Below are 14,228 nucleotides of genomic sequence, written 5' to 3'. Positions count from 1 at the left end.
CACTTTCCTGTACCTCACTCTCTCCCTAGGTGCTTCCGGCTTCGTCAGTAACCTGCGCTCCTTCCTGTGGATCCGCGTGCAGCAGTACACCAACCGGGTGGTGCAGGTGCGTCTGTTCAGCCACCTACACTCACTGTCTCTGCGCTGGCACCTGGGGCGACGCACCGGGGACGTCCTGCGAAGCATTGACCGCGGCACCTCCTCCATCAACAGCCTGCTCAGGTGGGTCTCCTAATAATAAATTGTGTGTGTGCGTGGTTTTCCAGTCCACACTTTTACATTTTTTTTTTAAGGTACCTGTGACCAACAGATGTATTCCCAGTCTTGGCCTATTGAATTTATTTTCCTTATTAACTTTAACTCAGTAAAATCTTTTAAATGGTTGCATGTATGTAAATAAGATTTCTGTATTTCATTTTCTGTAAATTAGCAAAAATGTAGTTTTTTGTAACTTTGTCATTATGGGGTATTTTGTGTGTGTTTTTAGATGGGTGAGACCAAAAACTCTTATTTAATCAATTTTGAATTCAGGCTATAACGCATCAAAATGTGGAATAAGTCAAGGGGTATGAATACTCTCTGAAGGCACTGTTATTTATATATATATATATATATTTATTTATTTAAAATATTTTTTGGAACGGCGGCAACAATTTAGCATCTTGGTTTGATCTTGGTGTGATTACCTGATCCTTAAAGCTTCGAGAGACTTCCTCAGGGGTTTACTCAATAGTCAAAAAGAGAGATTAATCTGTTCTCCTTTCCACCTTAAAATTGAGTCAACATTCCATTTCTTCCATCACTACCAACCAGTGTGATTTTGTGACCCAATTTTGATCTCCCTGTAGTACGTCTCAGTCTTTTAGGGTCATCCTGACCTCTGGACAGTCTGTGTGTTAATTCAGAGGTAAACCTGGCCTCCCGCTCTTTCTCTCCACAGCTACATTGTATTCAGCATCTTCCCCACCATCGCAGATATCGTCATCTCCATCATCTACTTCATCACCTACTTCAACGCCTGGTTCGGACTCATCGTATTCGTCTGTATGTTCCTCTACCTCAGTGAGTACAAGGCCTCCTTTCCGGAGCTAACTTAGTTATTTCTATAAAGTAGCAATCATCCGATCTGAGTCAAATATGTGAAATACTTTCAAATGACTTGACCTGCACCAATGAATAGTCCCAAAAGCGTCAATTAAATCGACTCCAAGCTGAATCAATCACACCTACTTGAAAGGATTTTACATATTCGACTGAGGTCTGGTAATACCAATGTAGTATTTCATAATGGTCCATCAATATATCTCTTCAGCTCTTACCATCATCATCACGGAATGGAGGACCAAGTACAGGCGAGACATGAACACCCAGGACAACAACGCAAAGTCCAAGGCAGTGGACTCCCTGCTCAACTTTGAGACGGTACCGAGATGGTCTCATTGACCTTTAACCTCAATAGTTGGATTGTGTTCATTAGGGCACGCAACAGAAAATGTTTAAAAACATTTTTGAATGGAAAACGTAAAACGTCCAGGTAGTCCCTCCCAGTTTGTCAGTTTTGATGCCAAATGGACACATGAAGATTCCCTCAAACATATTGCTTTTTTTGCAGGTTCAGAGTTTCTTCATGGCTGTGATTGTAATGTTTATCTAACAGGTGAAGTACTACAACGCAGAGAATTACGAGGTGAACCGTTTTGAGGACGCTATTCTGAAGTATCAGGTAATCCAGGCTATAGATGTAAAACTTTGAAGAGTTGAAAATATAGATATGTGTAAAGTTACACCAGAGCGTTTGCTTGGGTTACTAAGGAGAATTCCAGTTCCACATTTTATTTGTCACATGCACAGTCCCAAGTCCCCAGCGAAAATCGGCTTTTCATTTATGACGTTCATTTATCTGTCCAGCCTTTCATATTTTACCTCACAAAGTTTTTATTTTTTTATTTTTGTTATCAGGACAACCAGGGCTACAAGTAGGACAACCAGGGCTACAAGTAGGACAACCAGGGCTACAAGTAGGACAACCAGGGCTACACAAAACAATTTGACATAAACAGTTGCATTAATAATGAGTTTTATTGACAAATGTCAATAATAAAAAATAAGGTCAGCCAAAGCAAAAACCTGATAAATGTATTTATATGAATACTGCAAGTACAGAAGTTGTTCATTGGGAAATGAATATCCAACTAGTCAGTGACAACTGTGTGGCGTTTGTTACAGCAACTATGGACGCTTATTACAGTATTGTAGACACTTTGTCCTGGGATTTCCTATGATCTTCTATGTAGAAGAACCCCTTACCTTCTAACGACTTGTGTGGCCTGTGAGTGTTCGTGGGAGTCTTAGCCTTTCCTATACTGTATAGCTTTTAATAGTTTGTAGCTCCAAACCATTCAGACTCTACAGATGTTTTTGTTTAAAAAACCCTGCCCTGGTCCCCTTCGAGATCCACCCTTGTCTCACAAATACCGCCTCAACCCCCGTTAATCACAGACTATGGATGCAGAAGAAATAGACAAATCCAATGTTACAACCCAGGAGTCTGTATCTCAAACAAACAAACTATAAAATTAGTTAGAAATTAAAGTCCTAAATCACACCTTCATTATGATGGGACTCATTGTGTTTATTTGCAAGCCCTACCCAGCAGTGCAGTATTCAATATCAAAAAAGTATAACTGATAAGAAAATGTTTTATAATAACACAAGAAGTAAGAGCGGAATCTGTATACAGAGTACATTTACAATGTTCAGGGATACTGGAGTATATGAAGTAGATATTCACATGTAGGCAGTGATTAGGAGAAAGTGACTGGTAGCAGGATAAATAATAATATTAAACAGGATGGCAGAAGCATGTGGGTGCGTGATGTGTGTGCAAGAGTGTCAGGTGTGACAGTGGGATGGATGCACAGTGCCTTCAGAAAGTATTCATACCCCTTGACTTATTCCACATCTTGTTTTAAGTCTGAATTCAAAATGGATGAAATAAAACAAATTCTCACCCATCTCCACACAGTACCCCTTGGCAGAGTGAAAAAAATGACAGAGTGGAAATGTGTCTTGAGACATTTTTTCAAATGTATTTCAAATTAAATACAGAAATATAAAATGTATGTGAATATTTACACTCAGGAGTCAATACTTTGTAGGAGCACTTTTGGCAGTGATTACAGCTGAGAGTCTTTCTGGATAGGTCTCTAAGAACTTTCCACACCTGGATTGTGCAACATTTGCCCATTTTTATTCTTATAAAAATGATTTTAGCTCAGTCAAATTGGTTGTTGATCATTGCTAGACAACCATTTTCAGGTCTTGCCTTAGATTTTAAAGTAGATTTAAGTCAAAACTTTAACTCAGCCACTCAGGAACATGTACTGTCTTCTTGGTAAGCAACTTCAGTGTAGATTTGACTTTGTGTTTTAGGTTATTGTCCTGCTGAAAGGTGAATTCATCTCCCCAGTGTCTGGTGGAAGGCAGACTAATCCAGGTTTTCCTCGATGATTTTGCCTGTGCTTAGTTCCGTTCTGTAAAAAAAAAAAGCATTCTGGAAAAACTCTCCAGTCCTTAATGATTACAAGCATACCCATAACATGATGCAGCCACCACTATGCTTGAAAATATGGAGAGTTACAGTACTCAGTTAATTGCTCTGATAACATTTCTTGCAGTATTACTTTAGTGCCTTGTTGGAAACAGGATGCATGTTTTAGAATATTTGTATTCTGTACAGGCTTCCTTCTTTTCACTCTGTCAATTAGGTTAGTATTGTGGAGTAACTACAATGTTGTTGATCCATCCTCAGTTTTCTTCTATCACAGCCATGTAACTGTTTTAAAGTCATCATTGGCTTCATGGTGAAATCCCTGAGGGGTTTCCTTCCTCTCCGGCAACTAGAGTTAGGAAGGATGCCTGTATTTTTGTAGTGACTTGGTGTATTGATACACCATCCAAAGTGTAGCTAATAACTTCACCATGCTCAAAGGGATGTTTGCGGGGAGTTTTTATCTACCAATTTTCCAATGCCTCTTTGCAAGGCATTGGAAAATCTCCCTGGTTCTTGTGGTTGAATCTGTGTTTGAAATTAATTGCTTGACTGAGGGACCTTACAGATAATTGCATGTGTGGGTTACAGAGATGAGGTAGTTGTTCAAAAATCATGTTTAACACTTATTGCACACAGAGTGGGTCCATGCAACTAATGTGACTTTTTAAGCACATTTTTACTCCTTAACTTATTTAGACTTGCCATAACAAAGAGGTTAAATACTTATTGACGCAAGACATTTCAGCTTTTCATGTTTAATTAATTTGTAAAATTGTCAAATTATAATTCCACATTATGGGGTATTTTGTGTAGGCCAGTGACAAAACATCTAATCGAATCCATTTTAAATTCAGGCTGTAACACAATAAAAAAAAGGCATTGTAGATGTAAACAGGGCTAAAAAGTGACTGGTAGCAGATATATTTAAATACTTATGGAAAATGATAATATATACATGTAACAGTGACCAGTAACATGATGAATAGATATATATGAAATGTGTTTGACCACCTCAGCATAGTTAAATAGAGCTTTCCATCATTAATGATGTTCTAGGATTTTAGAACTGCAACCAGCAGACATTGCTTTAGGTTTTGTATCTCTATTTTCCTGGTTCTAGGTCTGTTCAGCAGTGCAAACAGACAGCACAAACAGATCTGGGACCAGACTATAACTCTTTTGATTGTAATGTTGCATTTCTGGCCTGTTTGTCTGTCTGTCTGTCCCCTCCCGTCCTAGATCTCAGAATGGAAGACACAAGCCTCTCTGGCCTTCCTGAACCAGACACAGAACTTGATCATCGGTTCCGGCCTATTGGCCGGGTCACTGCTGTGTGCCTACTTTGTCCAGGAGGGCAAGTTTAAGGTACTGAGCTCGGAGCCCTTACTAGCTTAAAGGGAAAGTTGAGTATTTTATAAATTAATGTTAGATGGTTCCTCACCTTGACAATAGTCTATGAGCCAGGACTGTAATCTATAATCCATGTTTGGTTTTTGTTAAATAACCACTTTCCCGGGTGAGAAACAATTTAACATGAAGTTGTGAAATACTGAAGTTCCCCGTTAAAGGCCTAGATACTCATTCTACTACCCTTTTCACACTATCGAGCCGACCGAAAACAAACTGCCCTGGCTCTTTTCACATTGTCCGTATCAGCACGGTTCCAGCAACTACGGGTAAATGTCTGGATGTGTAACATGACCAGTGCAGCTTAGTTTGGCTCGGAAGTGTGAAAAGCCCTGTTGACCCACCTCAAACTCTCTCCACTCTGTTGTTTTTCGAACTCTGTCCTACATTAGATTAGAAAACGTTATTGTACTCTAATTAGGAAATTATTTGTAACTTGCCCAGCCGACAAAAGCAATCAATACAAATGCAAAACAGACATTGCATCACTACAAGGCCATGCAGCCTTGCTACTGTATGCATGTTTGAACATGTGCTAAAAACTTCCCTTTGACACAGTGTTGTGGTATTGCATGTTTTTCTCAGTAATACATGTGGTGTATGAAGTATACATTCAAGTCAGCTGCTGTGAACTTTAGCCTGGTTAAACCAAACTGAACGAAGTGAAACAATAGTGAGCCAAGTGTTCAGTCTGGTTTAACCAGGCTAATGCACTCTATCTCCAGGTTGGAGACTTTGTCCTCTTCGGCACCTACATCATCCAGCTCTACACCCCTCTCAACTGGTTTGGAACCTACTACAGGTGAGAGGTGTTATGGGCTGGGTTTCAATTCTACTTCCTGTCATCCTTCCCTAGTCTCTTATGCCTATCACTTACAGCTAAATGGACTGGATAAGTTTCCATCATATTGCTTCCACATGTCTTACTAGATCAAGAAAGACACAAGCAAATTAAGCTAGACTATTGACGCAGTTCGATGAAAGGCATTGTTTACACAACAGGTGCTCTTTATAATACATACGTCCTCATCCTCCACAGAATGATCCAGAGCTCCTTTATCGACATGGAGAGCATGTTTAAGCTCTTTACAGAGGAAGAGGAGGTAATTTTGAAATTGGTTATCAATGACCAGCTTTTTGGTGTGTATGGGAGATTCTCAATTGGAAAAGCCTGTCCTCTCCTCCACTCCTCCATCCTCTGTGACAGGCAACCGATAAGTGATCGAGAATTGCCAATTCGTAAGTAGGTAGTCTTCTCCCATCCTCGATTACCTACTTCGACAGAGGATGCACAATAGTGTCCTCGTGGCAGGTAGCATGGAAGTGTTTTAAAATCCCTTTGAATCAGCTTTTGTTTTCTCGGAGGAGAAGAGCATGTACACATTTAAAAACAATGCACTACGTATCCTTTTATCTATAAAATGTCTTGCACCACTAGAATATTTAGTTTTTAATCACTTTACACATTTATTTTTTCTGTACGCATCATTTTCCGGGTGATACGTGAGTGGAGAAAGAGTCTCATTTCATGAAAAGCTTATTTGTTTCCATGTTCCTTCTCCTCGCCACCTCTTTGATTACTTTCAACGTTTTTCAAATGAGGCGAGGGTAGAAGAGAGGAGGCAGGAGGTAAGCAAAACCAATCGAGATTCTCCCTATGTCAGAATCTAATCTTTGCATTTCATTATGGGAAATTTATTTCTTTGTCGTTTTTATGTGCTTTATCATGATTTCTCTTCAGGTGAAGGATGCGGTGAACGCAGGGAACCTTCTCTATAAACTGGGAAAAGTGGAGTTTGAGAATGTATACTTTAACTACACTGACGGGTAAGTCCTAAAATTAAAAAAATTTATATTCAGGTCTCGTTTGGACTGGTGTGTAGGCTATACCAGTTGTGGTAGTTCCAGCTTTCTCCTTTGAACGGGGACGTAGGTCTGGGTGCCTTGTAAGGATCCGACGGTGAGTGGGTAATCTACCTTTACAATCGGTCCTATGAGCCAACAATCAATCATTGGATAAAAAAAATAGACAAACTACGAGCACGTTTATCGTACCAATGGGACATGAAAAACTGTAATATCGGCCTCCCGGGTGGCGCAGTGGTCTAAGGCACTGCAGTGCTAGCTGTGCCACCAGAGACTCTGGGTTCGAGCCCAGGCTCTGTCGCAGCCGGCCGCGACCGGGAGGTCCATGGGGCTTAGCACAATTGGCCTAGCGTCGTCCAGGTTAGGGAGAGTTTGGCCGGTAGGGATATCCTTGTGTTGTGTTTCGAAACACAACCCAACCAAACTGCTTCTTAACACCAACCCGGAAGCCAGCCGCACCACTGTGTCGGAGGAAACACTGTACACCTAGCGACCTGGTCAGCGCGCACGGCGCCCGGCCCGCCACAGGAGTCGCTAGGGCGTGATGAGACAAGGATATCCCTACCGGCCAAACTCTCCCTAACCCGGACGACGTCTCATCGTTGTAGCGATGAGACAAGACAGTAACAATTGGATACTATGAAATTGGGGAGAAAAATATATATTTAAACTGTAATATCCAAGTCGTGGCTGAACGATGACATGAATAACATACAGCTAGCAGGTTTTACGCTTTTTCGGCAGAATAGATCAATGTATATTTTTAAACAACAGCTGGTGCATATTTTGTCTATGTATATTTTTAAACAACAGCTGGTGCATGAAATCTAAGGAAGTCTCAAGGTTTTGCTCTCCTGAGGTAGAGTATCTCATGATAAGCTGTTAAAATCTCTTGGTAAATAATGTGGTCATCTATATTTTTCTTACTGTCTATTTACCACCACAAACCGATGCTGGCACCAAGACAACACTCAATGAGCTGGCCATAAGCAGACAGGAAAATACTCATCCAGAGGCGGCGCATGGAAACTTAAATCTGTTTTACCTCATTTCTACCAGCATGTTAAATGTGCAACCAGAGGGTTTTTCCCTCTGACCACCTTTACTCCACACACAGAGGTGCGTACAAAGCGCTCCCTCGCCCTCCATTTAGCAAATCTGACCATAATTATATCCTTCTGATTCCTGCTGACAAGCAAAAACTAAAGCACCAGTGACTCGGTCAATAAAACAAGTGCTCAGATGAAGCAGATGCTAAGCTACAGGACTGTTTTGTTAGCACAGACTGGAATATGTTTCGGGATTCCTCCGATGGCAGTACACCACATCAGTCACTGGGTTCATCAATAAGTGCATTGATTATGTCGTCCCCACTGTGACTGTACGTACATACCTCAAACAGAAGCCATGGATTACATCTAAAGGGTAGAGCCACCGCTTTCAAGGAGCGGGACTCTAACCCGGAAGCGATTGTTGCCTTATAAGAAATCCCGTTATTGCCCAGTGACACAAGCCTACCAGACGAGTTAAATAACTTATATGCGCTCTTCGAGGCAAGTAACACTGAAACATGCATGAGAGCATCATCTGTTCTGGACGACTGTGATCACGCTCTCCATAGCCAATGTGAGTAAGACCTTTAAAGAGGTCAACATTCACAAGGCCGCAGGGCCAAAAAAGATTACCAGGACGTGTACTCCAAGCATGCGCTGACCAACTGGCTAGTGTCTTCACTGACATGTTCAACCTGTCCCTGACTGAGCCTGTAATACCAACATGTTTCAAGAAGATCACCATAGTGCCTGTGCCCAAGAACACTAAGGTAACCTGCCTAAATTACTACCAACCCGTAGCACTCACGTCGGTAGCCATGAAGTGCTTTGAAAGGCTGGTCATGGCTCACATCAACACCATTATCCCAGAAACCCTAGACCCACTCCACTTTGCATACCGCCCCAACAGATCCACAGATGATGCAATCTCTATTGCGCTCCACACTGCCATTTCCCACCTGGACGAAAAGGAACACCTATGTGAGAATGCTATTCATCGACTACAGCTCAGCATTCAACACCATAGTGCCCTCAAAGATCATCACTAGGCTAAGGACCCTGGGACTAAACACCTCCCTCTGCAACTCGATCCTGGACTTCCTGACCGGCTGCCCCCAGGTGGTAAGGGTAGGTAACAACACATCCGCCACGCTGATCCTCAACACGGGGGCCCCTCAGGGGTGCGTGCTTAGTCTCCTCCTATACTCCCTGTTCACTTATGACTGCACGGCCAGGCACGACTTCAACACCATCATTTAAGTTTGCCAATGACACAACAGTGGTAGGCTTGATCACCGACAATGATGAGACAGCCTATAGGGAGGAGGTCAGAGACCTGGCTGTGTGGTGCCAGGATAACAACCTCTCCCTCAACGTGATCAAGACAAAAGGAGATGATTGTGGACTACAGGAAAAGGAGGACCGAGCACGCCCCCATTCTCATCGACGGGGCTGTAGTGGAACAGGTTGAGAGCTTCAAGTTCCTTGGTGTTCACATCACCAACAAACTATCATGGTCCAAACACACCAAGACAGTTGTGAAGAGGGCATGACAAAGCCTATTCACCCTCAGGAGACTGAAAAGATTTGGCATGGGTCCTCAGATCCTCAGTTCTACAGCTGCACCATGGAGAGCATGGTTGCATCACCGCCTGGTATGGCAACTGCTCGGCCTCCGACCGCAAGGCACTACGGAGGGTAGTGCGTACGGCCAAGTATACCAGACGGTGTCAGAGGAAGGCCTTAAGAATTGTCAGTCTCCAGCCATCGATTTAATTCTACCTACATGTACATATTACCTCAAATAACCGGTGTCCCCGTACATTGACTCTGTACCGGTACCCCTTTTATATAGCCTCGTTATTTTACTGTTGCTGTTTAATTATTTGTAACTTGTATTTTTCACGTATCTAAATAACATTTGTATATTTTGTGCTTCTGTGTGTGTGTGTTTTTTTTTTAAGGAAGGAGATCCTTAAGGATGTATCATTTACTGTGCAGCCAGGCCAGACTGTTGCATTGGTAAGATTGGATTCCAAGCTTCCGATCATTACCCAGATATTCCGCACACTTGAGCAGTGTTTGATTTCTCTCTATCAGTCATGTGATGGTTTATGTCCGGACCATGTGTAGTACAGATGTTTCTTGCTTCTCAACAGTTTGTGTTTGTTGACATCCCTAGGTTGGCCAGTCAGGGTGTGGTAAGAGCACCATCCTTCGCTTGCTCTTCCGTTTCTACGACGTCCAGGGAGGATGCATCCGCATCGATGGCCAGGACATCTCTAAGGTGAGTAATTTGCCCAGTTGCAAGAGAATAGTTCCCAGACATACTGCCTTGTTAGCACATGCTGTATATAACATTAGGTTTGTTACACATTGGTCTTCTATTTCAGTTATACAGTATTGTTAATATGATACACCTGGGTCGTGTTCATTAGGCACCAAATTAAGAAAAAAACATTATCTGGATGTTTGAAAACGTTTTTTTCATTGCGTGACCTAGTGAACTTGACCTTATATTAATATAGTGTATTCTGAGCCTCTTGGTATCTGGGTGCAGGTGAAGCAGGTGTCTCTGCGTGCCCACATCGGCGTGGTGCCCCAGGACACGGTCCTCTTCAACGACAACATCCGCAACAACATCCGCTACGGACGCATCTCTGCCAGCGACCACGAAGTGGAGGAGGCGGCGATCGCCGCGGACATTCACGAGAAGATCCAGACGTTCCCAGAAGGTACGGAAATAAAACGCTCTCTTTCGATGGTTTCCCGGACACCAATTTAAGCCTTGTCCAAGAATAAAAAAATGATTTCAATGGAGATTCTCTATTGAGTCCAGGGCTAGGCTTAATCTGTGCCTGGAAACCAGAGCTGTATGTTGTCATTATATTTATGTTTGTAGTTAACCTGAAAGTGGCTTATGGGTTTCAATATTGTTGTTTTAAGGGTTTGTGTAGGTGTTTTGAGTTTACCAACCACATTTGCCGAAGCATTTTGACATCTAAATCTCCTCAAACAAGTGGGGAGATTTGCGGAGTTCACACAGTAGCTGTCGGGCTGTCATTGTTACTGTATGAGGTGAGTGACGTTTGTGTCTGTGTTGTCTCTGTCTGTCCCCCTACCCAGGATTCGACACCCAGGTGGGCGAGAGGGGTCTGAAGCTGAGCGGGGGGGAGAAGCAGAGGGTGGCTATCGCCCGCACCATCCTCAAGGCCCCTCAGATCATCCTGCTGGATGAGGTAAACTTTCAGGAAGGTCCAACAGGAAGCTCAATGACCCTGTTCAGATAGGTATAGGGTGAAGATGATCTTGGGTCAGTTGCATTTTTTTCTTCTATTTTTGGTTAGGTTTAGGATTGTGTAGGGGAAGCTGGTCCTAGATCTTTACCAAGGTGAAACTTCACCCCGGAGCGTTCAAATACTTAAAAAACACACACTTCCTCCCTCCTCTCCTTGAAGTTTTCGCTGAGCTTACACAAATTGATAGGTGAACAAATGGTTGCAAAGGGTAATAAACTTTCTGGTAAATATCTGGAATTTTTCCATGGGAATTTTGCTTAAATTCATTAATAAAAGTTGGTATTTTGGTTAAATTATCCCCAATTCAATGCAATTGCAACTCTCTACATGCACAGTGCATTCTTCCATCACATGTGCAGATGATTCTCAAGATCTTGCACACTAATGAGATGCTATTGAGCCCACACTACTACACTGTCTAAGCCAAGGACTACATGCTTTCTGGTAAGTTTTGATTACAATACTGGGTGGGGTGAATATATTTTATATGACATACGTGATTTTTTGTTAACTAGTAAATAGTAGCCTACAGCAAAGTGTGTTTAAATCATTTCTAAGTTAACAATACCTGCTAGTTAGCTTTTGCTACCATGTGGGTTTTAGCTTGCTTGAGCCTGCTATCTGAGGAGTGTTAATTCACCTGTTCCCAAACATGTTTCATTTAAAAAAAATGTATCTTACAAAGGAGTTGTTTAATCTAACTGCTTAACTATTTATCTGTACATGGAATTGTATTTTTTATTTTTTTTTACTATATTTTTTCTAGTCTTTATAGGAAAATGCCATGGGCACTATCTGATGTGTGGATACATTTCACTGCAGCTAATGTAGAAGGAAAAGCTGTGTACATTTGCAAATACTGTGCCAAATTATATGTGAAGAATGCAACAAAGATGCAGAATCATCTGGCCAAGTGCATAAAGTTCCCTCAGCGCTCACAACAAGCAGCCTCTGACAAAAGTCCCTCTACTTCTATTTGAGGGGAAAATGATGAATCAAACACCTTATCGATAGCAACAGCTCATGGTCCTCCTGAATCAGAGGTTACGTAGTCAGAGAAATGCTGATGAATGTCTTGCTCGAGCTGTGTATGCAACTGGTTCACCTCTGATGGTTACAGGCAATGTGTATTGGAAGAGATTTCTGAATATCCTTCGCCCAGCGTATACCCCTCCAACCAGACATGCTTTATCTACTCATTTGCTGGATGCAGAGTTCAAGTGAAGGTCAAGTAAATCATAGAGAAAGCAGACTGTATTGTAATCATCTCTGATGGGTGGTCGAATGTTCATGGGCAAGGAATTATTAACTACATAATCTTCACCCCTTAACCAGTAGTCTACAAGAGCACAGACACAAGGGACAACAGACACACCGGTCTCTACATTGCAGATGAGCTGAAGGCAGTCATCAATGACCTTGGACCACAGAAGGTATTTGCACTGGTGACAGACAATGCTGCGAACATGAAGGCTGCTTGGTCTAAAGTGGAGGAGTCCTACTCTCACATCACACCCATTGGCTGTGCTGCTCATGCATTGAATCTGCTCCTCAAGGACATAATGGCACTGAAAACAATGGATACACTCTACAAGAGAGCCAATGAAATGGTTAGGTATGTAAAGGGTCATCAAGTTATAGCAGCAATCTACCTCACCAAGCAAAGTGAGAAGAATAAGAGCACCACATTGAAGCTGCCCAGCAACACCCGTTGGGGTGGTGTTGTCATCATGTTTGACTGTCTCCTGGAGAGGAAGGAGTCTCTCCAAGAAATGGCCATATCACAGTCTGCCGATATGGACAGCCCCATAGAGAGGATCCTCCTGGATTATGTATTTTGGGAGAGAGGGGTAAGCCTGAAAATCCTGAAACCTATAGCAGTAGCCATTGCCTTTAAACAGCCTGTAACATTCCAGAAAAGTATATCATGGCTTTAGAAGCTTCTGATAGGCTAATTGACATAATTTGAGTCAATTGGAGGTGTACCTGTGGATGTATTTCAAGGCCTACCTTCAAACTCAGTGCCTTTTTGCTTGGCATCATGGGAAAATCTAAAGAAATCCGCCATAAAAAAGCCTGACTACGGTTTGCAACTTTACATGGGGACAAAGATTGTACTTTTTGGAGAGATGTCTTCTGGTCTGATGAAACAAAAATAGAACTGTTTGGCAATAATGACCATCGTTGTGTTTGGAGGAAAAAGGGGGAGGCTTGCAAGCCAAAGAACACCATCCCAACCGTGATGCACGGGAGTGGCAGCATCATGTTGTGGCAGTGCTTTGCTGCAGGAGGGACTGGTGCACTTCACAAAATAGATGGCATCATGAGGTAGGAAAATTATGGGGATATATTGAAGCAACATCTCACGACATCAGTCAGGAAGTTCAAGCTTGGTCGCAAATGGGTCTTCCAAATGGACAGTGACCCCAAGCATACTTCCAAAGTTGTGGCAAAGTGGCTTAAGGACAACAATGTCAAGGTATTGGAGTGGCCATCACAAAGCCCTGACCTCAATACTATAGAACATTTGTGGGCAGAACTGAAAAAGCGTGTGCGAGCAAGGAGGCCTACAAACCTGACTCAGTTACACCAGCTCTGTCAGGAGGAATGGGCCAAAATTCACCCAGCTTGTGGAAGGCTACTCGAAACGTTTGACCCAAGTTAAACAATTTAAAGGCAATGCTACCAAATACTAATTGAGTGTATGTAAACTTCTGACCCACTGGGAATGTGATTAAAGAAATAAAAGCTGAAATAAATCATTCTCTCTACTATTATTCTGACATTTCATATTCTTAAAATAATGTGATGATCCTAACTGACATAAGACTGATTTTTTTACTGGGATTAAATGTCAGGAATTGTGAAAAACTTAGTTTAAATGTACTTGGCTAAGGTGTATGTAAACTTCCGACTTCAACAATATGTTGAAATGTTTTTGGGAGATGCAATGGATAATTGGATCATTCAGTATTCCCTTTTATTATTCAGTGAAATCATCCCATGTGAAGAGTCAACTAATTTAATTAAAGTTCCATTCTTAACTAAATT

At 42.0% G+C, this 14,228-nt stretch overlaps 1 protein-coding gene across 3 annotated transcripts in view; it reads left to right on the top strand.

Moving 5' to 3' along the window:
• abcb6a (ATP-binding cassette, sub-family B (MDR/TAP), member 6a) overlaps window positions 1–14,228 on the top strand; it is a 42,645-nt gene that overhangs the window by 25,165 nt on the left and 3,252 nt on the right. For all 3 annotated transcript variants that reach the window (XM_036983062.1, XM_036983063.1, XM_021608943.2), the window contains 12 exons: window positions 30–222; window positions 941–1,062; window positions 1,313–1,422; window positions 1,658–1,723; window positions 4,793–4,918; window positions 5,686–5,762; window positions 6,000–6,063; window positions 6,702–6,787; window positions 9,843–9,900; window positions 10,061–10,165; window positions 10,439–10,613; window positions 11,005–11,117. In XM_036983062.1, coding sequence (XP_036838957.1) covers window positions 30–222; window positions 941–1,062; window positions 1,313–1,422; window positions 1,658–1,723; window positions 4,793–4,918; window positions 5,686–5,762; window positions 6,000–6,063; window positions 6,702–6,787; window positions 9,843–9,900; window positions 10,061–10,165; window positions 10,439–10,613; window positions 11,005–11,117 — 1,295 coding nt within the window. The remainder of the gene's footprint in view (window positions 1–29; window positions 223–940; window positions 1,063–1,312; window positions 1,423–1,657; window positions 1,724–4,792; window positions 4,919–5,685; window positions 5,763–5,999; window positions 6,064–6,701; window positions 6,788–9,842; window positions 9,901–10,060; window positions 10,166–10,438; window positions 10,614–11,004; window positions 11,118–14,228) is intronic.

This window comes from Oncorhynchus mykiss, chromosome 7 (genome assembly GCF_013265735.2).
Source record: "Oncorhynchus mykiss isolate Arlee chromosome 7, USDA_OmykA_1.1, whole genome shotgun sequence".
Classification (NCBI taxonomy): Eukaryota; Metazoa; Chordata; class Actinopteri; order Salmoniformes; family Salmonidae; genus Oncorhynchus; species Oncorhynchus mykiss.
Note: the sequence above shows the minus strand (reverse complement) of the source record. Positions and strands in the feature narration are given on the sequence as shown.